This window comes from Populus nigra, chromosome 4 (genome assembly GCF_951802175.1).
Source record: "Populus nigra chromosome 4, ddPopNigr1.1, whole genome shotgun sequence".
NCBI lineage: Eukaryota > Viridiplantae > Streptophyta > Magnoliopsida > Malpighiales > Salicaceae > Populus > Populus nigra.
In genome coordinates this window covers 12,382,985-12,392,826 of record NC_084855.1, presented here as the reverse complement: position 1 = coordinate 12,392,826, position 9,842 = coordinate 12,382,985, and the positions used below count along the sequence as shown (strand labels likewise).

At 33.0% G+C, this 9,842-nt stretch overlaps 1 protein-coding gene across 1 annotated transcript; it reads left to right on the top strand.

The window, feature by feature from the left end:
* Positions 1-341: 341 nt before the first annotated feature.
* LOC133690803 (uncharacterized) lies at positions 342-9,225 on the top strand. Its single transcript, XM_062111067.1, has 8 exons — positions 342-468; positions 3,975-4,267; positions 4,458-4,559; positions 4,675-4,757; positions 4,845-4,960; positions 5,350-6,625; positions 6,975-7,093; positions 8,522-9,225. The coding sequence occupies exons 1-6, from the start codon at positions 342-344 to the stop codon at positions 5,367-5,369; spliced, it is 741 nt and encodes a 246-aa protein (XP_061967051.1). The 3' UTR covers positions 5,370-6,625; positions 6,975-7,093; positions 8,522-9,225.
* The last annotated feature ends 617 nt before the right edge of the window (positions 9,226-9,842 follow it).

The window sequence follows — 9,842 nt, the reverse complement described above, 5'->3', positions numbered from 1 at the left end:
GGCAACACACAAATCACCAATATAGTACCCTTTAATTAGCCACATAACAAAAGGAAATCCACTTCGATTTTCTTGAAAAGGAGGGCGTAACTTGTAGTGTTACACCAAACAAACACAAAAATACCATCTTTGTCTCTCAAATAGGTATCTCTTTAACATAAAATTAAAGCAAAAAAAAAAAAGTAACCATAAAATACTTAAAACTCATTATTTCTTGATATTTCCCTGCTCTTCTACCTTGTTATCAACACCTTTATTAACAAGTTCACCGTTCAAACCCTCATTAGAAGTTGATGAAATAAATTATGAGTTGGATGTATCAAGTTGATTCAGGACCTCTAATGGTGACTCCACCACCTCTGCATCCTCGAGAGATTGAGAGAGGTAGAAGGACGATTGAGACAAAGAGATTGAGAGAATGTGAGAGACAAAGAGAGCTTCGATGTGGTGGGGCTGAGTTTGATTACGGTTAGCAAAAGTAAATTTTTTTGACAGATTGAGAGAAAACACAACAAAGAAAACAGAGAAATCTATGTTGGCTTAAAAAACACATGTGGTGACAAAGTTTCCTTGTCATGTAAGGAGAATAGTTCAGAAATTTAATTGTGTTTTTTAGTATTTAAAGGATACCAAGAGATTGCAAAGATGAGCATTAAAGGTAACATCATTTTTTTTTTCTAAAAAAATGATAAATATAAAGTTGAGATCATAATCCATTATAACTTAGAAACCAAAAGGACAACAACTTTTCTTTTAGTTCATGGGATTATTAGGAAACATTATAGGCTATAAATAACTATTGTATTAGACTTGCAATGTTTTCTTTTCTTCTTTTCTTCTCATGGCATAACAGGACTTGAACTTATGAGGTCTATTTTTATTTTGTTAGCTACAATGCGGGGCTTGTTTGAACTTAATTAATTCTTTATTTTTTGTTAGGATCTAAAGCTTGTTTGGATCAAAGTTTGAGCTTACTAGTAAAGGTTTTAAGTCGGTTTTTGTAATTAAATCAATTCAGTCCACAAGGATACATCAATTAATGTTAATTTCTCAAACCTATTTAAACACATGTTGGCCTAAATTTCAGGATATTTGATGAATAATATTTCTGAACCTTTTGAGATTCTTGTATTTTTTTTTGTTTCTGAACGAATTGAATCTGACTTGTCAAAGATTAGTTGATGTCATGGTACTATTCGATTTTATTCAAATAGTGTTGGTACTCTAAGGCAACTTTTAATCGTGTCACGCTCCTACCAGACCTCCTTTAGCTTTTTGGTATAGATATTATTAAATTGATCATAAGTTACATAACCACGTAATCACGAGATTCACATTAAAAAAAAAAGCAAAAAAATCATTATGTATTAAGTTAATGATATGGCTAAAATCAAACGTGATTATTGAGTTGAACCTGAGAGTGCAAGTATAAGTAATAATTCATTGATATATTCGCGCGTTAGCAGAATTCGTTTCACCGTGAAATTAGTACAACTAAAAGAGAACCCTCCTATACCTATTGATTTGGATCATTGTAGAACCCAAAATCAATCTTGAAAAGTAACCCCAATATTTCTTGGATATTTGATCGGTTAGTGTGAGGGGTGATAAAGAAATAGATTTTCTTGTCGGACTTTCTTTTTCACTGTTTGGGCTTGTATGAATTCTTTTTGGTTTGGGTTCCTTTCTTATATGTTTGGGCTAACCTTTGTGATTACATGGGCTGATGTTTTTATTGGGCCGGATTTGCTTGTAGGCTGTGTCATTTATTTTCTACGGGCTGTGTTAATTGATGGCAATAGATGGGTGTGCGTGTGTTTGTTTACATGAGTTGTGCATTTTATTTGTTCTTGAATTTTGATTTTATTAAAAAATATAGAAAATAAATTTTTTCAAAAATATGTATATTTATGATTTAAATTGTATAGGGCGATGTTAGTCCAAAAAACCCATGTTTGCATTTTTATACAAAAACAAAAGGAAAAAAAATAAAAAAATGTTTTTGTATGATTTAGTATTTTTAAAAAATACTAAAATTTTTTATATATTTTATATGCATCTTGGACTTGATAGCATGTTTATTGAGCTTACTGAGACTTGACCTTAATTTAAAAAGCATAAAAAAATTTATTTATTTTTAATATAAAAAATTATAAATGTAAGATGTATTTCTATAATATATATATTATTTTAAAATAGTTATGTTTTACCTAAAAACTCATAGTTCATATCTTATTAAGGTGAACCCGCCTTGATCAACAAACAAACCAGTAATTGAAAAAACACAGCAAAAACTTTAGTAATAACTAGATAAAATAACAATGCAAATTACTTTACATGAGATGTATTAGTTGTAATGCTGTATTATATATACACAATTAATTTTTTTATGTAGATACTGGAGATCAATTAGGATTGTTTGTTATCAAAATGTTAAATGATAATTCCAAACTTTTTTAAACCATAAAAGAATAATATTTTTTATTTTCTCCACATTCTATTAAATCATAATTTGAAAAGATAATTGTCAAAACATTGTATACGTGTGATAATAGTTATAACATGAACATGAACAAATAAGATTTCATAACAAATTCAAGATATAGTTTTTAAACAAGAACATGCCATTGAATAAACAGAATATACACTAATTTTTGAAAAATTAGCTAAAATAATAGATAAATTTCCATCTCATTTTATTATCCAAGATCCAAATTTCAAAAAAAAAGAGGCGATGAAATATTAATTTATTTTAAAAATATTTTTGAAAACATCCAAGATATGGTTTGGGTAGACCTTTAGAGCCTGTTTGGCTCTGCGGCTGCGGCTGCGTTTTATTTAAAACATAGTTGCAGCCGTTTGGTTAAAGAAAAAGGAGGCATACTGTTCACTGGATCTTACTTTTTTTTCGCGCTGGAAACACAATATTTGAAAAGCAAGAATTCCTTACTTGTTTTGCATTGTTCACGTTAATTGCACTGTTCAATGAACAATGCAATTAACATGAACAGTGCAAAGCAAGCAAAGAATGCACTGTTCACTTAAAAAATAGTGAACAGTGCAAAAGAATTGCAGTGTTCACTTGCACTGTGAATATTTTTTTATGTGTTAATTTTTTTAACATTTTTTTAAAAACTAGTTTATAGTGAATTTTATACATGATAATATTTTATTTAATTTTATTATACGCTAAAAAATTATGAAAACTGTAGTTCTTGTCAGATGTATTTCATACATGATGGAATTATAGATGGTTTCATGGAATGATAAAAAATATTTTATATAAAGTATGATTTATTTCATGATATAATAGCAATATTAAATTCATAATATTTAAATTAAAAATCATCAATATTAATATATATATTTTTAAATTATTTTATAACCTCAATTTTAAAAGAATTCTTAACCAAACACATTAAACTACTTTTTATTCAATGTTAATTTCAACCACAGTTTTAACCAAACACCTATTTTTTCAAATCAATCTCAACTAAAAATACTTTTTATAAAATAATTTTTTTCAAATCATAACCATAATAGCTACCGTGATACCGAACACACTTTTAATTTTATTTTTGCTCTCTAGCTAATTCACACAAGTATCACGTGATATGCACGCGGCACCTGAACACACGACTCCGGCGCCATGTCTTATTTGCGAAAACTCTTCTCCGTTCTCCCCTCACCATTTAAAATTTCAACGAGAGTCAAAAAGAAAGAAGAAAAATGAAAACACCATAACGACAACAACGAAACCCAAAAAACGGACGCACAGTGACTGAGCGATGATTACAAACCCTAACGACTCTTTCGCGAAGACAATCTGCTATGAAGATCTCAAGCCCATTATCGAAGATCTCCAATCAATCTCCATCTGCGGCCACGTCTTTAACGAAATCTGATACGGAAAAAATCTCGCACCTGCATAAATCTTCTGAGTTTTTGTACCTTTGGAAATTAATTTTGTTAAGGTTTTGGTGTTTATGTTCGAAACCCTAACTTGCAGCAGTGGTTTGAATACTGTTCGAGTGAAAAGAAGTGTAGCTGTCCAGTTTGCAAGCAGAATTGCTCGGCTCAGGATGGCGGTCGCCTTTATTCTCATTCTGTTGGGGATCAGACAGAACCGTTAGGGGATCGGAAGCCGGGGGATGAGGAGGATTCGGAGTTGTTGCGTGGAGAAGTGGAGAGATTGGAAGGAATATTTTTGGTTCTCAATACGATTTTGGAGCGTCAAGTGAAGGAAATCAAGCAGCTCAATGAGGAAGTAAGTTTGATTGCTTCTCGTGATTCGTTTGGTTATTTTTTGTCTGTGTCAAAAATCTGTACATAACATAGTTTACTGTTATTTATGTGGCTGTAATTGACCGAATCTATGGTTATATCAATGAAGTCTTTGAAGCGAACCGACCGTGTTTGTTCTTTTCTGGGTCTTATGAAGCGATTCTCTGTTTCAGTTATATCTTTGTAAAGATGAGTTGAAGAGACAAGTTAAATCGATGATTGATTCAATGGAACAAAAAGCATCGATTCTACACCTGATTCGATTGAAATCTGAGGTGCATTGTCTGTCTTCACAGTTTGTTCTAGATCTTTGTCTTCCTTCTCTTTTTTTGACATCGCTGGTGTCAATTAATTGGAATTTTCAAAGAGGTTTGGTCAATTACGTTGTAGGAGCTTGATGCACTGAAGTTGGAGAGTATTAGGCTGCATGATAGGAACGTGGCACTCACCAAAGAGCTTGTAGCACTCAAGCTGTTAGCACACTTGTGTTAGGTCCAAGTAGATTTTTATTGTTTGTATTCTTGTGTTGAACTCTCATACTTGTATGGTTTGCAATTTAGGGTATCAGATGTGAATTTGGAGGAAGACGAGGTTTTAAAGCCTGCATCTTTTGGTATTGAAGCCAATAACAAAGATACCGTGGACATTATAAGGAAGTCTGTGGTCATTCTAATAAGTAAGTTATCCACTTTTCCAGTTATAATTAAATGCATTTATGATGGAGAATGTTACTTTGAGTTTTGGCCTTCGATTGAATTTATTATTCATGACTGAATTCCAAAATGGTTAGAGCTGTTGATTCATCATCAAGGGTTGCACTATGCCAGTAGAAAGCTTTTTTACTTGATACCTATCTGTAAATGATCAGTGTTTCATGCACCTACGTTCATCTTGTAGGTGCTTTTGTTAATGCTGCTAGATTTTACCTTGATTTTTTCCACCGAAGAATAATCTATGTTGATAACTTTATCTGATTTGCCCTCACTGCATTATTATTTAGCTAATCTTCTGCAAATATTATCAACTTTTTCTTCTTATATTTATGTGCATCTCTTATTCATTCAGGGTTTGGATATCTAACATAATTCATTGCCGCACATTGCTTTTAAGAGGAGTTACAAAGAATTGATGGATAAGTGTAACGATCTTTGAAGGGGCGAGGCTTGTTCTTGTAAAAGACTCGAGAAGGCAAAAGATCAATAAATTGAAGGTAAGTCTGTGAGGGCTTGTTTGAAAATTATCGAAGTAAAGCTCATTTGGAGTATAGCTTTTGTTTTCTGGTATGTACTGGTCTGTGGTTTGGCACAAATGATTGTTTTGTTGCCATCATCAGACAAGGGTCCAAGAACTAAAGATTGTTGTTGAAGTAAAAGATAATGAAACTTTGAGGGCTTTAAAAGCGCCAAAGAAGACAAAATGCAAAGGGATCGTCACAGAGGGTATTAAGGATAATTCTAATGCTTTGTCCACCAGTGTTTCATCAATTGGTATAAAGGAACAGCAGACCCACCTGTGGATCTGACAGGAAGCTCGACCAATGATCAAGAAATTTTCAATTTCATCAGCGACAAGGGTGCAAATTCTTCCGAAGAATATACTAGAATGGCAGCTCTTAATAGACAGGGAAATGCTTATTATGCCATAGATGAAGCTCTTTGAATCTTTTGACAGCTGTGCATGTAATTTTAGACTCTGATTCAAAACATCAGACCAGAGAGGCCGTGACTCTACTCTTGCAAAGTCAGAAACAGTTTCTTATATTCATAGTGAAGCCAAAGTGCATAAAACAGTGAACTCAGCTGGACTGTTTGTATAAGAACTGCAATCAACAATGATAACTGCAATACTCTTGATTCTGCTACAGACCAGGAAGTTACTGCATCTCATGATGACATCAGAGAAGTTTGGCCCATCCTCAACATTAGAAAAGACTCTCTGTCACCAGCTCCTCTTTCCAGACCAGTTAATTTACTATCGGTGCCATTTGAGTTTGATGTAACTGGTTTCAAGGAGTGGCTTGAACCAAACTTTGTGGTATAACTAACATGTGGTGGAGATTTTCCCTCTATATAAATACTTATTTTGGAAGATTACTTGCTCAGAATTTAAAGTTAGCTATTTGAAATGACATAGACCTCCATGAGATTTATGTTTCTCCTGTTGATTGATGGGTCCTGATGTAACAAATTGGTACTTGGGGAGATGGTGTAAGCACAAGCAAAGCAAGGGATCAGTGGTCATGCAAGGTACAAGTGCAAATAGTGGGGATTTAATTGCCGCTGGATCTGATGGGAGAGGTGGAAGAGTTAAAGTGCTGAGATCTATGAATCAATCCTCATTGGTGGGTAATACAAGTGCACGATCATTTAATTACTAGTTTGACAAGTATTGGTTTGAAACTCTTTGCAACTTGTAGCTGCCTGCGTTAGTTGCTACTCCAGTACTGGTCACACACAATCTTGCTTATAGTTATATTTTGTTCTTTTATGGAGTATCAATTAGTTTTCTGTTCATTTGAAAATAGAGAGCATTGAGATTGTCACAACTGCACATCCATTCAACTTAGCTATGTGGTTTTCGTGCTACTATTTTTCTGTCATCTGCTTTGTATCTAGAATCACAACGTTTCCAAGAAACAATTTCGTCTTGAAATTGATTTCTTGACTTCTAACTACGACCCTTTTATGCAGGATGCTAAGGGAAATAGTTTATCTGCCAAGAAGTGCAAGTATGAAGCTAAAACAAGCAGTTTGCAATCCCAAGGCTCTTTGTAGGTAGAACACTTTGGAGGGCCAGTCAGTAATCAAAGGTGTGCCCTTTACTACGTGTAATATCTCAGTCATGTTAATGTGTCTAAGAAATAGTAAGATACTTTCGGCATGTTTTGAAGGAAATGGAATGGGACATTCTTATTTCTTTCCACTCAATTATACTTGAATGATTTTCTTCCTCTCATCTCTTCATAATTCATAATTTAACCAAGGCCATGTTTGTTTCTTGGAAAGTGGTTTTCGGGAAACCACTTTCCAGACTTCCCTGTGTTTGTTTGCCATTAGAAAAGTTGGTCAACGGAAAACACTTTCCAGTTAAAGGAAAATTTGGCTTGGTTTCTAGGAAAGTGTTTTCCTGAAAAATTTGGGCGGAAAACACTTTCCGGAAGTTGTGAAAAATTTAGAAATGTCATTATTTGCTGATTATATCAAATTTGGTCCTCAAACTTTTGATTGTTATATATATATATTTATATTTTGTTTTGAGTATTTATTTTTCAATTTCATCTCTTAAAATTTAATTTTTATATTAATTTTGGTCCTCATTTTTATAATTATTATTTGCTTTTCCCTTATCATATTTTTATTAAAATTTTTTATCTATCAAATTTGATCTTTATTTTTTTTATTGTTACTTATTTTATTTGAAATAATTTATGAAATGTTAATTATTATTATTTTAATTTTTTCATCTTTTATTTTTTTATTTTTTAGATTTGATCTCTATTATTTTGATTATTATTTATTTTATTTGAGATAATTTATGAAATTATTATTTTTTTCAATTTCATTCTTATTCAACTTTTTAATTTGTAAGATTTGTTTCTCATTAACAAAGTGGTTGCTGCACATTTTAGTCTTGCATTTCATAGACTAATCAGACAAATTACTTCTGTTTAGATGGCTTTCATTTGGAAAACTGGTGGTACTAGGCATAAACATTATGAGGTAAAGTATTTATGAGTTCTGAATTGAATGGGTAGAACACATGTTTGTTTGGATGGCTGTTAAAAGATATATATATATATATATATATATATATATATATATATATTAATTTTATTTTCTTGGTTATGCAAGTGCTGTGTTGAGGAAAAAGATTCTTTTGCGTGGAAGGCTTTGGGTTATTCTTCTCAGTTCACATTTCAACTGGGAGATAAAAAAGCTCCAAAATCCAAATCATCTGTTTTATATGTTTGCCCTTTGTTAAATTGAAACGATAGTAAATACAGTTACATGTTTTTTTCTTTTTCAGAGCCCCTTCCAAAAGTGAAGAAAAAGTAAATCTCTTTTTGCGCTAATAAAAAAATAAGTCACATTACTAAAGGTGTATTGGTGGCAGAGAGACGGTTCTAATTCCATTGTCTTTTTTACATTTTACATTATCGTTTATGCTTGCATGTCTTTCCGAGCTGGAATATTACATGATCACAGTAACAATCGTTTTTATGAATATTATCATGCAGGTACATGTGGTTAATTTTATCTAGTAAGTTGAACGTGGGTGGCCATTTATTCGAACAAATTGAATACTGCATTCTCTTCTAAATTCCTGGCTAGCCATTGTAGGAAAGTCGTGCATGAAGCTATAGCAACTCACCTGGATTCTGTGAATCTTGAACTTGGACCAGTAATGAATCATTTTTGGTTCAGCGAGATTAATATATCACCCTTAATGGTGCAAAAAATATGCATATCCTTTATTGTGCAGACATGTCCTGACCAGCAGAGCACCAGATGCGACCCCTTTTGGTGCAGAAAAGATTATTACAGTTATCATATACATCTGTCAAACCAGGGGCATATAATGCCTCACAAATACATGCATGGTTCTACCGTTGGCCTGTTGATTTCCAAAGTTCATGGTTTGCTGAAGTTTCTTTGGTTTCAGCCTATTGGTTCCATGCGTACTGTATTAATTAAAACCTTGAGGTATTGCTGAATCCTACCTAATGTCCGGGATACAGAAACATAGGAAGCTTCATTCTCGGGGAAAAAAAATACAAGCAAGGGAAGCTTAGACTAAGATTGTTAGTTGAATGAATACTAAGCATAGACTAAGGATTTAGCAGTTGATTGACTAAATTATCTATGTGGAAAGAGTAAAAACAAAACGTGCATTGATTTGCTATTGAATTAATCACTGTCGTAGCTGTGGTTTGAGTACTGACATGGATTTTTTCAAGTGTTGAATTCGAAAAGCAACGTGCTGTAGACTATTGAAACTTGTCTTGGAACAGGTTGCTGTGCACCTAGTTTTGCAAGAATAATCTTGTCGCAGTCCAAATCCTGATGCTATCGATGGTCCATCGGAATCCTATGAGAGGAATGGTGAGTATTTTTTTAGTTTATGAGAATCAGTGGAGTCTACTATTTCCATGGCAGTAATAGGTTGGACATAGAGGGTACAGGTTTCGGGAAAAAAGTTTATTTCTTCTTTTCTTTACCTGCTCAATTGGACAATTCAATTTTTCGATGCAAGAAGGGCCCCCTTTTTTTTTTTTTTTTTTTTTATCGAAGTCTGCAATGACCCTTCTGTCACAATTGAAAGCTCCTCGGAATTGAAATGTAAAACTCGGTTTTTATGCACGTTTCATAACCACCCAATGCCCTTCTTGTACCTTTCTTGTGTAGTCTAAGCTCCTTTTATTTTTTAATTATTATTATTACTTTTAGAAATGCCGTGAAAGAACTTTAGAGCATCGAGTGAAGAAAGTGGGACTTTTCCTATGGGCTTTTTATGCACGATTAACCTGCTTTGTGGATTGTTGGGTTTCTAGATTAACC

Bases quoted from the DNA above. Each gene is read 5' to 3' on its own strand.
- LOC133690803 (XM_062111067.1), top strand. From the start codon at position 342: ATGGTGACTCCACCACCTCTGCATCCTCGAGAGATTGAGAGAGGTAGA. The intron at 4,268-4,457 runs GTAAGTTTGATT...TCTCTGTTTCAG, and splicing joins TCAAGCAGCTCAATGAGGAA to TTATATCTTTGTAAAGATGA. The intron at 4,560-4,674 runs GTGCATTGTCTG...ATTACGTTGTAG, and splicing joins TGATTCGATTGAAATCTGAG to GAGCTTGATGCACTGAAGTT.